General features: G+C 49.2%; 6 protein-coding genes across 6 annotated transcripts; 2 read left to right on the top strand and 4 right to left on the bottom strand.

Annotated features, from left to right (window-relative positions):
* Nucleotides 1-47: 47 nt before the first annotated feature.
* On the bottom strand, nt 48-1,613 carry BO83DRAFT_434499 (uncharacterized protein; the record flags this gene model as incomplete). The annotated part of the gene is made up of 1 exon (XM_025535798.1): nt 48-1,613. The coding sequence occupies one exon, from the start codon at nt 1,611-1,613 to the stop codon at nt 48-50; it is 1,566 nt and encodes a 521-aa protein (XP_025391533.1).
* A 991-nt stretch (nt 1,614-2,604) lies between these two features.
* BO83DRAFT_414393 (uncharacterized protein) lies at nt 2,605-3,341 on the top strand (the record flags this gene model as incomplete). Its single annotated transcript, XM_025534562.1, has 3 exons — nt 2,605-2,635; nt 2,704-2,963; nt 2,986-3,341. The coding sequence occupies 3 exons, from the start codon at nt 2,605-2,607 to the stop codon at nt 3,319-3,321; spliced, it is 627 nt and encodes a 208-aa protein (XP_025391532.1). The 3' UTR covers nt 3,322-3,341.
* A 300-nt stretch (nt 3,342-3,641) lies between these two features.
* Nucleotides 3,642-5,383, bottom strand: BO83DRAFT_434497 (cytochrome P450; the record flags this gene model as incomplete). The annotated part of the gene is made up of 5 exons (XM_025535797.1): nt 3,642-3,874; nt 3,962-4,036; nt 4,098-5,182; nt 5,238-5,266; nt 5,329-5,383. 5 exons carry the CDS (start codon nt 5,381-5,383, stop codon nt 3,775-3,777), a joined length of 1,344 nt encoding a protein of 447 aa, XP_025391531.1. The 3' UTR covers nt 3,642-3,774.
* Nucleotides 5,384-6,698: 1,315 nt separating this feature from the next.
* Nucleotides 6,699-8,131, bottom strand: BO83DRAFT_434496 (NmrA/HSCARG family protein). Its single transcript, XM_025535796.1, has 5 exons — nt 8,010-8,131; nt 7,736-7,947; nt 7,527-7,677; nt 7,126-7,458; nt 6,699-7,042 (listed from the first exon to the last, which is right to left on the bottom strand). The coding sequence occupies exons 1-5, from the start codon at nt 8,056-8,058 to the stop codon at nt 6,786-6,788; spliced, it is 1,002 nt and encodes a 333-aa protein (XP_025391530.1). The 5' UTR covers nt 8,059-8,131; the 3' UTR covers nt 6,699-6,785.
* Nucleotides 8,132-10,350: 2,219 nt separating this feature from the next.
* BO83DRAFT_457491 (phytanoyl-CoA dioxygenase family protein) lies at nt 10,351-11,405 on the top strand (the record flags this gene model as incomplete). Its single annotated transcript, XM_025537103.1, has 2 exons — nt 10,351-11,113; nt 11,226-11,405. The coding sequence occupies exons 1-2, from the start codon at nt 10,358-10,360 to the stop codon at nt 11,403-11,405; spliced, it is 936 nt and encodes a 311-aa protein (XP_025391529.1). The 5' UTR covers nt 10,351-10,357.
* Nucleotides 11,406-12,804: 1,399 nt separating this feature from the next.
* Nucleotides 12,805-14,803, bottom strand: BO83DRAFT_405709 (aldehyde dehydrogenase family protein). The gene is made up of 4 exons (XM_025533831.1): nt 14,562-14,803; nt 13,287-14,488; nt 13,158-13,227; nt 12,805-13,098 (listed from the first exon to the last, which is right to left on the bottom strand). The coding sequence occupies exons 1-4, from the start codon at nt 14,624-14,626 to the stop codon at nt 12,942-12,944; spliced, it is 1,494 nt and encodes a 497-aa protein (XP_025391528.1). The 5' UTR covers nt 14,627-14,803; the 3' UTR covers nt 12,805-12,941.
* Nucleotides 14,804-16,994: the final 2,191 nt, after the last annotated feature.

The raw sequence follows: 16,994 nt of genomic DNA, 5'->3' as shown, positions 1-16,994 counted from the left end.
TTTGATTTGTCATCTTCACCTTGGAACAATTTCTTAACTTGGATTTTCTATATTAATCGGTAGAAAGTTGTTGGCGACTGAGATATCAAGGCCCACTGAAGCAGGGACAGCTGGCTCATCCGTCTCATCTGCTCAGGCTGCAGGGTCACCATGACCTCGCGCACTGCCGCCTTCTCCTTCTGAATTGGTTTCAGGATACACTCGCCGACCGGAGAGCTCGGAGGTAGGAACTCCACCCGGTCAACATATCCCAGCTGGGACCCGAAGTCTAATGCAAAGACCCGCCAGTCATTCAAGCTGCTGACGATGATATCGCACCGTTGCAACAGGATCTGGCTCCAGTCCGGCGTCTTGTAGTAGCTCGCAACGAGCTTGGCCAGCGCAGGTCCATCCACATCGGCGATACTGCAGCGAATGCGATACGCCATGAGGGTGAGCAGCTGCATAGTGTCATCGTCGTCGATAACCGCACAGCCCTCTCGGCATGCGCGTTGCTTTTCGCCGGAGAAGTTACTCGTGTCGGACTGTCCTCTAATGGCTTCTCTTCCCTCGTTCTCTGCTGCGGGTTCATGCTTTAAGCATCGGAGCTGAGACATGTTAAGCAAGGAGTTTGCGTACGCGACCGAATTGCCTAGATATTCATCCGGCAGTGGCGGGTTAAACCTCCCACGCGAATTCACTGCAACCCCCACCGTCGATGAGGGCGACTGCGTGACGACGACCGGGCTTGCACAGATCCACAGTAGTGCCGTTAGCACATCGTTGGACGAAACAAATCCCGGTCCGGCCTTGTATCCCTCTTGGTCGTGCTGCTGCCGCAAGCCTGGCAGCCGGGCATTGCAGTGGCGTTTCAGCTGCTGGATTCGCTCCTCCGAGAATACGAGATTATATACGATGCTGGTTGCATCGGAAGCCAGACCCTCCCCGGGTAGAACTGTCGCGTCCACCGCATCGACTCCCAGCGAAGGACCCTCGTCCGACCATCCCCTCAGCGTGTGCAGATACTGCCGGGTCTCAACCTGGGCGGCAGCCGCAGAAGTCGACCAACTGGCACCGGTGGGATCGTGACAGCATTGAGCTAGCAGCGCGAGAAGCATATCATTGCCCTTACCATCGAGAACCATGTGATTAACCGCAAGGCACAGCGCGATCCCGTCGGCGAGACGATTGATTTGTGCCCGGAAAACGGGAGCCGGTACCGTGGTCAATTGGGTCAGTCTCTCGAAGTCCGGCATCAAGCGGCGCGTGGCTTCCTCACCGCTGGCCCAGCGACTTACATCATCGTCGGCCAGAACCTGCCCCGGGAGGCCATACTCCAAGTAGTCCTTGACCTGCACGAGGGAGGCGCAGGTTAATGCGAGGGACGGGGACGAGGTGTCTGGCCGCACCTCCAGCACATTCGTCTTGTAGGGGTGAGTTGCTGAGGCTACGACTCCACTCAGAAACGGAACGATCTTGATCAACCGGTCTAGGCCGCGCTGAAGCTTCTCCACAGACTTGTTCAATGAAGTGCGTTCCGGTCGGAAGTACAGAACTGTTGTCGCATACAGGACCGGAGGGAACACATGGTCGAGTGGTGACAAAAGGAAGGGGGTGAATCCGTCGCTGGCCATCTTCGCCCTTGATATGTGTATGCTTTGAGATCGGATTCTAGACGGAAAGAAAAGAGACTTAGTAAAGGCTTCGAGTGGATGAAAATGGCTCTGGCCGGAAGAGACAGCCAACAGGGAGCGCTTCACAGGGCTTGTAAATCCTATGATGCTCACGGACCTGGACCGCTGATGATTAATAATAGATCAAGTAAACGGTGCTTTCCTTGTTTGGAAGTATCTATTTTCACCGAATTCCCCGTAGCAGCCTGCTATGCTTATTAACATGAGCGGGGAGAGTGACGTGGCTACCTGCAAGACACATGCAGACTCTCTGTCTTGCCCTTTCTCTCGCATAAAGGCTAAGATCCGTTATTACAGTACGTGTCGCTCCTAGGTTGCGAGCAGCACGCAGGGATGCCCAATCCGCGTCTGCAGTGGCAAGGAAGTGTCTACCGCTGATCTGCCTCAACATGACGGTCGTAACCTCGCGAATAAAAATCATCACCGTCATGAGTGTAACCGGTAAGGATGAACCAAGGCCCTTGGTGCGACCTCCGTCTGAATCGGGACTGAATCTTCAGGGACAGAAAGCCAGGGGTGGTCAGTCGTGCGCTCCTTACTGCAGGACCCGGGATTTGAAGTCCGCTGCGTCACGCACAACTTCTCGTCCGAAAAAATCGCAAGAGTTAGCGCAATTAGGTGCAGTATTCATTTAGGCAAATGGACTATATGCCACTCAGATGACTCAAGCCTTTGCGGGCAGCTGGGCAGCCTTCATCAACACCAGCTCTGAAAGAGATCCAGTAAGCTTGCATATGTTGTTCGGCCTGCAAGGAGCCTTCTGGTCGTCAATCTATCTCTGACCTCGAGGTGCATCTTGTTGACCACCACAGCCACTTACTGAAATCAGGAAACCTGACCTGGACCTTGGTCGGACGATCACGAAAAGTGCCGCTGCGTCCGGAGTCCAGCATATTGTCTATAGCTCGGCTCCCATCCAGCCAAACTCACAATGGGGGGCCTGGTGATCCCCGGATTGGACTGTCTGTCAATCCCTCTTTACCTCAATATGAAGGATATACCAATTTCAAAGCCTAATTTATACCAATAGTCAAAGCCGATGTCGAAGCCCTCGATCGCTTGCTCTCCGAATCCTGCACCTTCACCCCGGTGATCGTCGCCTCGTTTCTAGAGAATTTCCAGAACCTGGAATACGATGAGATTTTCGGAGAATCCCTACTCCATACAGACGCGGAGGGGATTCTCACCTACCGGATTCCCCTCTGGGGCGGAAGGGATGAGGTGCCCTCAGTTAGCGTGGCTGACGATCTGGGTGACATCGTACACGGTGTCTCTCTTAAACCCGACGCGGTGGAATAGACAGGTTGGGCAGGCCAGAGATAAGATCCCCCCCTTCGGCGCCGTCGTGATGAAGTTCGTCCGCGTCACCGACCGCCTGGCCCGCTACCTCCCATACCCTAAGACGGACGACTATCCCACTCACGGACTCCCTTTTGTCGAGCAGGACCGCGACATCTTCAAGTTCATCCAACGTCGCGATGGGGAGCACTTTGCCACCGGTATCACTGAGGTGCATTCCGCCGCTGAGCTGAAGCGAGCCGCCTTCCGTGCCAAACCAGGAGGAAGTGAGACAGGGTGTGAATCACTGCGCTCCATCGAGGAGTGGCTTCAGAAGGTGTTTGGCGATGTTGGCAGGGAGACGAATTAGAGCAGCGGTGGGAGCGCCAGGGCAAGAGGAACCCAATCCCGTAGAGACATAGGAATAGACTGGGAATAGTTGAGGTAATATGAAAGTTGCGTACGACTACCAAGACGAATCGGTCGAGCGAAGACCGGACCTTGTACTTTTCATACGCCTCGGCTGAGGGCCAAGAACAAAAGGAGAAATAACCAGCGGAGGCGAAGAGCTCTCGTTAACTGGCACTAAGCCCCTCATATATACTAGCCCTAGTATACCCTACGGGAGGGAAGCAGGGCATGGCTGGTGGCAGGAGGTCGGTTGAGGCTAATCTAGACATATCGAGTTGACAAGTACTGGCATTATCTGATAGATGCATTCTTTCCACTTCGTCGACTAGTTCTCTTTTGCCCCGTTGACCCAAGCGGACAATGCCCGATACCCCTAATCCTACAACCAATATCACCTGCTGTCGACTGCCCCTTACATCGCTACGACTCCAGCCCGAGGGCGGAACAATGCCCGAGCTGGTTCTTGGCTGAAGTAAGGAATGAAGCATTCCCGCCAGACAAGATCTTCTTTTCTATGTTCATCATATCACCATAGGTGTTAGTCATACTCGAAGCTGAGTTCAGGAGATGAAGAAGGAAGAAATGGACGACAATCTTACCCTGGAGTCACCAGCTCGATGTCAAAGCGACGGAGTATGGCACCTAGGATGAGATGCACTTCGGCCATAGCCAAACTAAGGCAGAGTTAGAGCGCTGAACCAAAATAAACAGAGTAAACAACGTCTGAGTTCATACTTGATTCCCATACAGGCGCGCGGTCCTTTCCCAAAGGCCACCAGGTGCGAATTCAGTTCCTTGGCGTTGGGCTTCAGCCAGCGCAGAGGGCGGAAGTCGTCGGGCTCGTCGAAAAGAGCCGCCGATCGGTTCACCATCAAAGTACTCGACCCCACGACGGTGCCCCCCGGGATGAATTGGCCCTTGATCATCACTCCCTGCGCGGGCACGACACGAGTAAGCGGGTGGGGGATCCCAGGAGCCAGACGCAGAGCTTCCTTGACCACCGCCATAAACAAGGGCAGTTCCTCCAACACACTAAGTGGGGGGTAAACCTGGGGATCAGGCCATATCGCCTGTAACTCAGCCTGGACCTGGGCCATGAGTTGCTTGTCGTGGCAGAGATGCCATATCCCCCACATGACGGTGTTACTGGTGTTCTCAATGCCTCCAGTAAGTAGGGTCTGGGCTTCGCTGTACAGGGAAGTGAAGGGGATCTGCGCAGCCATAAGATCGCGAAAGATAACCGGGTATCGCGAGTTTTCCAATTTTGTGGCTCCGCTGCGGATCGCGACCACCTGCTCCATGACCTCGCTCTGGAACCGACGAAGCCCGGCGTGTGACGGCCACAGCCAATTATTCACCCATACGGGCAGGGACTCGAGTACATGCCCCACCCACGGAAACCATTTCAGGATCGTAAATGCGGGGAGCGAATCATTTAGACTTCGCAGGATGGATAAATTGAAATCCGGACTTTCCAACGCCTGCCACATATCTTGCCCAAACATCAAGATTGTGATAATGGTGAGCGTCAACGCGCGAGGTCCAAATAGTAGATTGGAGCTCTGACCTTGCTGGTCGTTCCTACCAAGGATAGAGCAGAAATGGTCAATCTGTTCGTGAATGCAGGGGAGAAAGTCTATGACTTGTTTGCGTGAAAAGATGGAAGCCAGAATAGCCTTGCGCGGTTTCGCTTCCTCCATTGTCAGATACCCAAACGAAGCATCATCGGCGCCAAAAGAATGGTAGATGAAGGGATCCTTGTTCCATCGAATATTGGCATTGTAAATGTTATGATATGCCTCAGGTTCGGCAAAGTGAAGCTGTTTCCCGTCAGTATCATATCACGAACAGCCCAGTTCGAACAGTGGGACAGACCTCATTGGGCGCGATACGAATGATGGGGCCTGTCTGGCCAGTTATTTTTGCATTAGACATCCATTTGCTTTCACTGTGATCAGGATCCTACCATATTTGTCATGCAGCTGGGGCAACAAATCGGATATTCCTTTCCCATAGAACATTTCTTGCACAGTCCTCCACCAAGTATTAGCAGCGGCCAGCTTTGGGCCAGGAAATCGTGAGAGAGGATGGAAATAAATATTTCGAATGGCTTCCCATGCTATTTTAGTCGCGATAAGGCCAGCCACCCATAAAATATAGGGAAAAAAGAGATGAAAAGCCATGAGGTCTATATTCCGCAGAGCGGTCGTGTTCGCAATACCTTTTTTGATATCAAACTCGGCAGGACAGCGGCGGGCTAATATGTGGTTGCTTGTTGAATAGAAGAAGCCATGGACCAGTGTCTTTAATCTACACCCTTGCATGATCACATACCCTTGCCGCTGTTCACCGCTATCTACCGAATCCCGGTGTCTTCTATCTACACCCCTGCATGATCAACATACCCTTGCCCCCATTCATCGCCATCCGCAGAAAGCAAGGACAACGGAGTGAACTACCGCGTACCAGGCAAGCACTCTTCAAAGCAGTCGTGTCACTGAGAGCTTCAAATGGTCTTCCATAAAGATTTGTAAGCTATGCCGCCGGTTGCCCATGTATCCACGAAGTTCAAGATTCCGCCTTTCGACAATATAGGCAGTCACTCCGGGTAAAGATTGATGAATTCTAGTTCGCAGGCTCTCGCTAAAAACTATGATATAAAAGTCTAAATTATATTTTATCAAAATTTATAAAAAGCTGTTACATACCTTACTCATAATAATTATAATATTTATAAAAATATTTCTCATAGACTTTCTATCTATATTATCTATCAGATTCTGATTTCTGACTATCTATATTTTATTCTGCAGGTTAGGTCTATATAATTAATACTAGTAGTTATCTTTTATTCTTCTATTATATATTTCGTGGGTGCTCCTTGAAATATATACTCTTAGTAATCCATTTCTAGCGCTTTTAGAAATTAAAACTAATTGTAAAGCAAGGAATATTCGTGGTTATACCTTAACCTAACCTTAACCGTGACCTGACGGAAGGTATAGATTTTCCTATCAACCTACCCTACCCTGGCCGCTAACCACTCTAAGTATAATTTATCAGATTCTCTACTTAGTGGAACTGAGGAAAAATAAAAAAGATAATAAACGGGATGATAATTCAAATTAGATAATTAGTTTATCCAATATGGAAATTATTTGAAATGATGACCTATTAGCCTATCCAAGTTTGAGTCTTTATATAAAATAAGGGGAAAATAGATGAAAAGTAAAAACAAATGATATCTACAAGTCTAAATCTATCATATTTTTTAACATTATAGATCTAGAAGAAACTAATTGTGGTTGCTATTACTAATCTTTTCCCGAATAGAAACTGATTTTGTTTGTTGACCACTGGCAGAGTCTTGTTGCTTCTAAGGGTGCCTCTCACCACTCTCTCCGGTGGGTTCCTAGTCCCATTTCAGTTGACAAACTTTGCCTTAAACCATTCCTCTACCGACATGAGCTTCTCTCGGCCCTTGCCCCCTTTGGCAATAAATGCAGCGTGCTTCAGCTCGGCTGCGGACCGCAGCTCGGTGATTCCAGTGCTGTAATACTCCCCATCTCTAGAATGGACAAACTTGAACATGTCGCGGATCTGTTCCAAGAAATGGACACCGTTCGTAGGAAAATCGTCGGCTGTGGCATATGGGATGTATCTCGCCTTGCGTCCAGTCACTGTACATAGATAAGCGCCCACCTCATAAAAATAAAAGTCCAGACCAGACGGCTGGGAGAGAAGGTGGGGTTGTGGGAGCTACCTTTGGTGAACTTGGCGACGATATCACCAAAGGAGGCAATATCACCATTTGCCTGGACGAGACGCCCATTCCACCGATTCGGGTTCAGGAAAATACCGTGCACGATATCTCCGAGATCATCAGTAACACTGATCCAAGGAGCATCTTCATACCCACCCCAAATAGGGATGCGGTAAGTGAGATATCCTTCATCATCCTTTACCAGTGGGAAGCCGCCGAAGATCCCTGCGTACGCCGGATCCAAATAGTTCTCTAGGAACCAGGCCAAAATGATCGGTGTAAAGGTCTGGAAGGCCTCGAGGCCGCGGCCAATTGCTTCAACCTCTGCTTTGTCTACCCATTTATGTCAGAAAAGTTCCACCTTTCTCAATCAGACTTGTAGCTTCCAACTAGACACATACAATCAAGTCCCGGGATGACCAATTGGCCTCTTGTAAGTTTGGCTGGGTTGGGGGCAGAACTATAGACAACATGTTGTACCCCGGCCTCGGCAGCGCAGCGCATAATATTGCCGCCGAGATCGAGGTCTGTTTTACCGATTTCAGCCAAGTGCTGGGACGGTTTTAGTCCAGATTTACTTCATCAAAGTCATGCGAGTGATACCACTCACCGGATCTTCAGAATTGGTGTTGATGAAGGCACCCCAGCTGCCGGTGAAGGCTTCAATCATTTGCGTCCTGTTTAGCCCATCGGCCTCTATGAGTTTAGCTCCCAACTTCAGCAGCTCTTGGGCTCTGGTGGACGAGATATTCCTGGTGACACAGCGGACCTCGAAGTCTGGGTTTTGAACCAGAGACCGCACGACCGAGCTGCCCTGGGTACCTGGACCATCACAAAACTGGGTATGAGCTCCCAATCATGATGAGAAGGAAAAGGTGACATACCTGTGGCACCAACAACGGTGATAATTTTCTTACAATAATCCCCTGTCATATTGGAAACAGGTATTAACCAATTCCGATGGGTAATCACGGCTTCAATAGATGGTTTGTCGAAGAAAATAATCAGAACGAGCCCGAGTGATTTAACACATACACAAATCCACCCTCTTTGGGCATTACCTTTTATATAATTGATACTTGGTTAGGTACGTGTACATTGTCTCCTTACTTTTTTTCCTAACTATGGGCGTAGGTGCCACGTCATCTGCAGAATCTGTAGACTATATGCTTTACCACCAGGGATAGTCATGTTAACACTAATCTAGGCTCTTACATTATCCCCGCATAGAAGGGAATATATGCAATAATCCATGGACTTTGGGCATTAAATTTGTCAATTAAATACCTGGTTGGGTATGTGTACATTGTTTCCTTACTTATGTTCCTAACTATGGGCGTAGGTGCCACGTCATCTGCAGAGTCTGCAGACTGTACAGTAGAATCGCGAATGTTCGCAAAGCAGACATGTTCTCTTATCCGAGCATATGGGGGATCGTTATAATTGAGAGCGATAATGCCTACGTATGCGCACATTCTAAGGCCCTCATCAACGCCATTACGGGAAATTTGGATCAACTTGGTCTCCAAAGGCTGGTTTCCCGGTGACCTGCTGCATCCAAAAAATCTGCATTCACACCGACTATTCACCCCACCAATATGATATGCACATTTGTTTCTCATTAAAGTCGCATGTTAGAGGTTGGAGATAATCAAGGGCTTTTGAAACCCATGCCTTCTTCTTCTCAATAGTCAGTGTGCCACAGCCTCTGTCTAGTCTTCCCTCAGGTTCGATACGACATGACCGCGCTGTATTTCCCAACAGAAACCCCGTCAGAGGCAATTATTGATCTACGGTGCGACCTTTCGCGTTTATGCGAGCTCATTACTTTGTCAACTGAAGAGGTGGGTCCGGCAAATAGCCCAGACATAACCAACGCCATGGAAGTCCGGCCAGCGTCAAGGAAAGATGATGCCTCCTCAGAGGTGATGAATGTTTGGCATTAGCCTCTAGCAAACGCAGTGCTTGGAAATTATCCGGTTCGCGGAAAAGGTGGTACCGATCCCCACGACGGTGCCTAGGGGAATGAATTGGCCCTTGATAACGGCGCCTGTTTAAGGGATGATCCGGGTGGCTTGATATGGGATCCCCAACGCGACACGCAAAGTTTCCTTGACCACGTGGCAGATTCAAGAATTTCTAACTCTAAATATATCTCAGGATCTGGCTAGACGTCCTGGACATCGTTCTAGACCCGATGTAGTAGCTTTTTATAATGCAATAGATGCCACAGGACATTTAATATTGTTCACATTCTAGATTCCCGCTATGAGTAATATCTGGGCCTCCGCGTACAAAGAGTCTAGGGTAATGCCCACCGCCAATAAACCCAAACCCTGGAAAATAACCAGATATTGTGAGTCCTGTCGCAGTGCAGGTTCTTGTCATGCCATTACAACCTGCTCCATCAGCTCGCTCTAAAATGACCATACTCCCACCTGGGATGGCCAAATTCAGCTACGAACATACGTAGGGAAACACTCGAGCAATAGCAATATCGAGGGGAAGTATCTTTAGATAGCAAATCCTGGCAGCAAATTATTGAGACTGTACAGGATAGATGAGAAAAATCCAAACTCTCCACTACACCAAAAATTTCGTCCAAACAACAACCGGGCCTGGTAATAGTAATCTCACATCAGTCTTTTGAGCGGGCACAACAAATTAGTTTGCTAAGATGGTCACATTATCTTTGGCATGGAGGTCATGCAGAATATCCGAAACCCCCTTTCCAGCCAAAAGTTCATGAAACATCATCCACCAAACGCCAGGTGAAGCTGGCTTCGGGCCGGGAAATCGAGACAATTAGACATTTCTGACTGCCTTCCATGAGATTCTTGCGATGACTAAAACTGCGAGACCTGCGAGACATTGAAGTGATACTGGAGTCTCCATGACCTAGTATCAACTCTACTATTCCTTTCCATTTTACATGACTAGCAGCGCGGGGCCCATTGTGTTACCGCTGTGGCCCTTCTGGCAAAGATCAACTTTTCTGTACCTTGCTTGTTGCATTTTCTCGGTAAAGGTCATCATCCCTTGCAAAGGGGGGGGGTAGTATGCTTCCAGAGAAGCAGTGAAAGGCTTGGACAAACCATGAATGGCATCATTCTGTTGAGGTGGAATGCGCACTCTATTGAAGCATATAAGCCCAACACAATGCCCCCCTGTGTCTCCCAGAACTGTGCATTCTCTCTTCTCTCCATCTTGGGTAAATTATCATCCTGGCAACATGGGATCCATAGCTGAATGTTCTGACGCCAATCCTCCTTTGGGTGATTTGATCGAGGTTGCCGCGTCTAAAATTGGCCCCGAAGAAATGGTCCAGATCCTCACCGAGCATGGTGGAGTCATCGTGCGTGGTCTCATCGAGCCCGAAGTGTTAGACCAGGTCAAGCGAGACTTGATGCCACATCTTACCGATCCATGGACTCATGATCCACTGTTTTCCAACAAGGTTCGGGTAGTTACTGGCGTGGCAGGCAAGAGTCCGACTTTCATTGAGCATATAGCGGGGAACCCGCTATTCTCGGACGTGTGCGATCGACTGTTGGGCTCGTCGCACACGTGCTGGTATGGCAATGAAAAGCATACATTTGAAGCCTTGCCACAGGTGAACAGTGCGGCAGCCTTCCTTACCTCCCCTGGCAACACGCTCCAGAACCTTCATCGTGACGATATGGGCCATCACAATCGTCTCAGGGCCATCACCCCGAGACAATACCAGGTCGGCAGAGACACTGCGGTCGGCATATTTGTGGCCGGTTCTCGAACGACCAAGGAGAATGGTGCCACTCGCTTCATTCCCGGCTCCCACCTGTGGGATACAATGCATCCTCCTGATGATAGTTTATCTGTCTATGCAGAGCTCCAGCCTGGAGACGCCTTCATCATGCTAGCCTCTTGCTATCATGGTGCCTCGATAAATAATAGTCAAGAGCAGCGTCTAGTCTACTCCTGCTTCATGACTAAAAGTATTCTCCGACAGGTTGGTAACTTTTTCCAATGATTGGCGGCGTACTGCATTTTTCAATTTTCTCCAGTCTTTGTGTCTTTGTTTGACTCTTTTTCAATGATGCTAATAGTGGCCCCTTTTGCAGGAGGAAAATCAGTATCTATCAGTTTCAGTCAGCGATATTCGGAAGATATCCTCCCGAATGCAGAAGCGATTAGGGTTCGCAGCTAGCAATCCTCTCCATGGCTGGGTAGGATTGAAGGACCCCATGGTGATGCTTGGGTTGGATGGAACCAGCGATCACACAGGGATGAGCAACACCTAGGCCTCGTCATGGTCAGATTCAGGTTCCAAAAGATGGGACCTCGGCCCTAAAGCTGAGTCGGATCGCAGTTCCATCAGTTTCGACTCAATGTTCCCACCTGATCGGATCCCAATTGCATAATCTATACCAGAATGGTAATGACACTGGAGTGCAATGCTATAGGGTGCGGGAACCCCAAATGCTCTGATTACTCAGATTCCCGGAAAAGGGGGGATACAATGCTATTATATTCTAAAGATAGCCAGAAGATAGAAAACAGCATGCTATATTCTATACCTAAACAGGAGACAGGGCACCTCTGAGATTGTGACACGCCCAGCAGAAGTCTTAAGAACATGATTTGAATATGCGTGGTACGGTGAGGGGGAATAGAACTAGTTAAGCAGTAGATAACATGAGTTTAGAAATTAGGTACCAACAGTTCTGGTTATAAGATCCTTATTACAGCTCTGCCAGAGAAGGGGAAAGTTGTTAGTATAAATACTAATAAATTTAGATATATCTATACCGGTTAACAGCTGCCTGTGGTAGGATAATTAATAAGAAGGCTAACCGCCTCACTCCCTTCCTAGATAGCTAGAATAACCTAGTTAAGAATATGGAAAAACCATCACAATTTGTCCATTATTTCACACAAGTAGCACCAGCTATTTTCAGTATTATTTTTACTGTAAGTTGAAACAGACTGAGCACTTACTCAAGTTAAATACTAATATTATAATTCAATAATGCTTGGCAGGTGCAAAATAATATTATAAATCACGTGATGAAATACTTAGGCGGCGGCTAGAAGCTGGAAGTTACAGGTGGAAATGCAGCTGTTTATGGCCTTAATAGCAGTCATTTTCAGCGTCGATTTCTCAGGTTCTCATATTCTAAGTGTAAATCATGCGATCTACCGAGCTCTCCAATAAAATCTCAAATGTATGGTTTTCTCGAGTACCAGTCCACAACCGGCCAATAACCAAGTCTATGAAAGACCAAAGAACCAAAATTAGCCTCTACTATTAAACTGGCGAGCTACTAACTATGTAATTAATCAACATCGACGACATAGCCCTCCTTGTGTATTGGTTGTATGAATGTCCTCGCTTCGGGCCATCTTCGACCCGAGGGGGCCTCTCTTTCTCGGCGTAGTGATTGTCCCGAGACGCGACTTCGCCGGTGGTTGTCCCGGGGGGGTAATTTTCGCGTGCAACCATGGGTATGGTATGCAATGGCCTGATGGGATATGAGTTTTAAAGCGGCGTAGATGAATTAGTGAATTTGCAGATTGGAACTAACCGAGTGACTATAGCTAGTAGTATTATGATTACGTGGGGTAAAGTTTGGGACAGAATATAAGTTTCAGGTCACTATATGCTTTAGGTCTACAGTCACTGCAATGTAAGAACAATTTGTAATCATCGTAAATTCGTATCCTAGTTGTTTTACATGAACCAGTCATGGCTATCTGCGTAGAAGCTAACCCAAGATCCACGAGCTCGTCGCCGAAGCGAGCTCTCCCAATTATTCTCACGATGTCAATTATTTATATTAGAAGAGAGAATCGCCCAGACGGTAGTGGACGGCCTTGATCTGGGTGTAGTTCTCAAGGGCGTACGAGCCGAGCTCGCGGCCGATACCGGACTCCTTAAAACCTCCGAAGGGAACCTGGTAGGAGAGCATGTTGTAGCTGTTGACCCAGACAGTTCTATGATGCTTGTTAGCGAGTGGATTCGATTTATGTAGGTAGTAGTGATGGTGACTTACCCAGCACGAAGAGCGTTGGAAACACGGATGGCGGTGGTGACATCCTTGGTGTGGATACCGGCAGCAAGACCTAGGACATAACATTAGCACTTGGCATCGCAGCAATTTGATACCGGAAGGGGGACTCACCATAAGAAGTGCTGTTGCCGATCTTGATAGCATCCTCAACATCCTTGAATTTCTGAACAGTGACGACGGGGCCGAAGATCTCCTCCTGGTTGATCTTCATGTCGGAGGTGACGTCGGTAAAGACGGTAGGCTGGATGAAGTAACCCTCGGTGCCGTGACGCTCACCACCGACAGCAACGGTAGCACCAGCATCCTTACCGTGCTGGATGTACTCCATGATGCGGTCGAACTGGAGCTGCGAAACCTGGGGACCCTGGAAGGTGTCCTGGGCGAAGGGGTCACCGACCTTGTTCTGCAGAGCACGCTCCTTGAGACGCGCAATGAACTTGTCGTAGATGCCTTCCTGAACCAAGATACGGGAACCAGCGCAGCAGCACTGACCGTGGTTGTAGAAGATACCGAAGTTGGCCCAGGAGATAGCGTTGTCAATGTCGGCATCATTGAAGACAATGTTGGGGGACTTGCCACCCAACTCGAGGGTCACCTTCTTGAGGTTACTCTTGGCGGCGGCCTGGAGGATAGTACGACCAACAAGGGTGGAGCCAGTGAAGGCGACCTTGTCGATGTCCATGTGGTGAGAGATGGCGGAACCGGCAACACGACCGAAACCGGAGATGACGTTAACCACACCGGCGGGGATGCCTGCCTCCTTGACCAGCTTGGCAGCATAGAGACCGGACAGAGGAGTCTGCTCGGCAGTCTTGAGGACAACAGTGTTACCGGTAGCGATGGCAGGACCGATCTTCCAGGACCACATCAGCAAGGGGAAGTTCCAGGGGATGATCTGTCCGCAGACACCGATGGGTTCGTGGCGAGTGTAGTTCAGGGTCTCAGAGTTGGTGTCGATGGTCTGACCATGGATCTTGTCGGCCCAGCCACCATAGTAGCGCAGGCAACCGGCAGCGGCAGCGATATCACCCTTGGCCATGGTGATAGACTTGCCATTGTCCAGGGCTTCGATGGCCACCAAGATCTCGGCATCACGCTCGAAAAGGTCGGCGAGCTTGGTCAGCATGCGGCCACGGGTGGAAGGAGTGACATGGCGCCATTCGCCCTCGAAGGCCTTGCGAGCAGCGGCAACGGCGGTGTCCACATCCTTCTCCGAGGCCTCATAGACGGAGACAATGGGCTTCTCGTTGGTGGGGTTGATGGTCTCGAAAGTCTTGCCATCGGCACCCTTGACGAATTCGCCGTCAATAAACCTGTAAAGTAAACAGTGGGGTTAACCCTCTACCCAAAGCAATATCAAGGGGATGGAACGCGGGGTTGACATACAAGCCCAGAGGCTGTTCATACTTGACGCCGTTAGGGGTCGTGATGGTAGCGTAGAGGTCAGACATGATGAGAGATGGGGAGAGGAGATGTGGTTAGAGAAGAAAGAGAGAGGGAAGAGAAGAAGAGAGGAGAGCGGGGGGAGGGGAGAACTATCAATTAATAAAGGAGACAGAAAGTTGAGTTACTAGTGGTGGGGTAGGTAGGAGTGGGTGGGGGCAGACAGAAAGTGAGAGAGAAGTGATTGATGACTGATGTGGTTGAAGGGAGGGGAAGCTGGCGAGGCGCGAGGGGGAAACGCCAGCGGAGATCATCCTCGTCCAGCTGGACTGGTCTAGTCGAATCCATGGAAGGAATTCCGGGTCTCATCCATTGCCATTTACCTCATCTGAATCTCTCCGCGGATAGCCACCCCCTCTTCTGCATGCTCCGATTGGAGAGACCAAGCTCCTTGAGACCGAAACCCACAGCGAGTTAACCTACTTACTCCCGAGACCCCTATAGTAACCATCATATTATTATATCGCGGTAAAGCATAATAAGACCAGGGCAAAGAAGGGAACCTGAAAAGTCGGGATTCCCACATGCCAGCCCGTTTCTCCACTCTTTTATCCAACAATCGCCAGCGATCGTGCGGGGTTTCGTTATCCTATGGCTTTTTCTGGACACCACCACCACCATCCAGGTCCCCCCCATTTGGTGTCAGCCAGTTACTTGGTAGTATGTAGTTATTCAGTTCTTCAAGAGACCCTGTGGCGTTGGTTGTGGCAGGGGATGGTTATCGCTAGTCTTGGTTTGACATGGTTACATCTAGTTTCCTCTTACATCATACCGAAGAAGAATGAAGGACCTTTTGGCGGAACGGGAGAATAAGAGGCTAGTAGCTAGGCAACCGGTTAGTGAGTTCATCAATCATCTCCTTCTTGTAACTCACTTGGGAAATATTACTCACAGCTATGGAGCAATGGAGCAAGCTCTTTTTCGTATTTCCGGAACCCCTCCACCTCGGTGTGAGTGGCGGGGAACCAAGTGGGATCTAGTCTCTTGAGCTAGTTTGTTGACCTGCAAGCTGCCACATTTTAGTCAGCCAGTCAGGTTTGTTCCTTCCAAGTACATCTCGTACTTGGATAGTAGTAGTTCACGCATTTGTTGAAACATCCCTGTATAGTCCAATTGAACCCTGACCAGTGAGATCTCACAAACTTACTCCTCAAACTCTCAAAGTAAAATGAACAAACAGAAAAAAGAGGGGAATGCGACAAAAAGCTGAGAGATCCCGAGGCATTAGTCTGATTAGTCTCAAGCAAAGTGACCCATCCACTAGCGCCAAGTCACTAGCGGGTTACCGTTGAGGTTTAGCCACAATGACACCTTCGCCTGCTGTTGCTTGCGACGGGCGGGAGTTTAGCCCGATCTGGTAAGGATTCAAACCTGGGGGTTGGTCGGCTGATACGCGGGACCGTTTACTACTGGGCAGCGATCTAAGACCTCCTTGCCCCGTCTCGGGCGAGTTGTTACAAGTTACAACCCCTCCCCAAGGTACCGACCTCAACGCATATTTCCGCTGCCTATAGACGACTTGGGTTGAGTGTTCAGCCCAGAAACTGCTCCCCCATCCATGTCAATTAATTCAGAGAACTTTCCGTTGTTCACTCTGACCAAGTCTCTATCTGAAACGGCAAGATCTATGGAGATCCCGCTACCATGGCAATGCGTGATCTAGTCTAGTGTACTTTTATCATGATCAAATCACCAAATCCCGGCCCAATCAAGTAGATAACAACTAGGAAACTGTTCGATAGAATCTTGTCTTCTCTCAAGGGATTAGTTGCCTGCAGCCTAGTCTAGTCCTGCAGCTTACACAGTTCATCTCTTATCTCCGGTTCTACTCCGTAGCGCCCGCTTACGTGCCCCTTGTGGGGTTTGCTTTGGCTTGTACCTGCCGGATCCAGCCTCGGCTTCTGCTCTTTTGATACCGATTGCGATCTTTCCCGAAGAAGCGAATCTGCCAACTTCGGGTTGATTTATACCGGTGGGAGGTTAAGACTCCTCTCATCTCACCAGATTGCAACGAATCCCGCCAGTGTGTTTTGGCCTGACCTTTCCTCCGAACGAAGCTTGATGGTCCTGGTACCGACAACTGCCATGAAAACAACCTCGGGATAGTACTCCTCCGTGGAATTGCTGCTTACTTTGCCCTTGAAATTTATTGGGAGACATCCATTCATTCTACAGGGCTCTTCTGGAAGGACAGGACGTTTTAATGTTCTATACAGGTGCTCATGGCACTGTTGATGGTGAAGGGATTTCTTTCGGCCATAACATAGGAGACGTCTCCACGAGGTCTTTGAAAACGTACTGAAAGACATTAGACTGCCGGTCCAATTTGTTATGAACCCATTCGGTTCACCGGAAGAGATACCGGAAAGAATGCTT

The sequence above is a fragment of the Aspergillus eucalypticola genome (genome assembly GCF_003184535.1).
Source record: "Aspergillus eucalypticola CBS 122712 chromosome Unknown BO83scaffold_4, whole genome shotgun sequence".
Lineage (NCBI taxonomy): Eukaryota > Fungi > Ascomycota > Eurotiomycetes > Eurotiales > Aspergillaceae > Aspergillus > Aspergillus eucalypticola.
Note: the sequence above shows the minus strand (reverse complement) of the source record. Positions and strands in the feature narration are given on the sequence as shown.

Excerpts from the sequence above, each read along its gene's own strand:
- BO83DRAFT_405709 (XM_025533831.1), bottom strand. The coding sequence starts at position 14,626 with ATGTCTGACCTCTACGCTACCATCACGACCCCTAACGGCGTCAAGTAT. Across the intron at positions 14,489-14,561 it reads TATGAACAGCCTCTGGGCTT|GTTTATTGACGGCGAATTCG; the intron begins GTATGTCAACCC and ends TTTACTTTACAG. Across the intron at positions 13,099-13,157 it reads TCCAACGCTCTTCGTGCTGG|AACTGTCTGGGTCAACAGCT; the intron begins GTAAGTCACCAT and ends CAAGCATCATAG.
- BO83DRAFT_434496 (XM_025535796.1), bottom strand. The coding sequence starts at position 8,058 with ATGACAGGGGATTATTGTAAGAAAATTATCACCGTTGTTGGTGCCACA. Across the intron at positions 7,948-8,009 it reads CACCGTTGTTGGTGCCACAG|GTACCCAGGGCAGCTCGGTC; the intron begins GTATGTCACCTT and ends GTGATGGTCCAG. Across the intron at positions 7,043-7,125 it reads CGTCGCCAAGTTCACCAAAG|TGACTGGACGCAAGGCGAGA; the intron begins GTAGCTCCCACA and ends ATCTATGTACAG.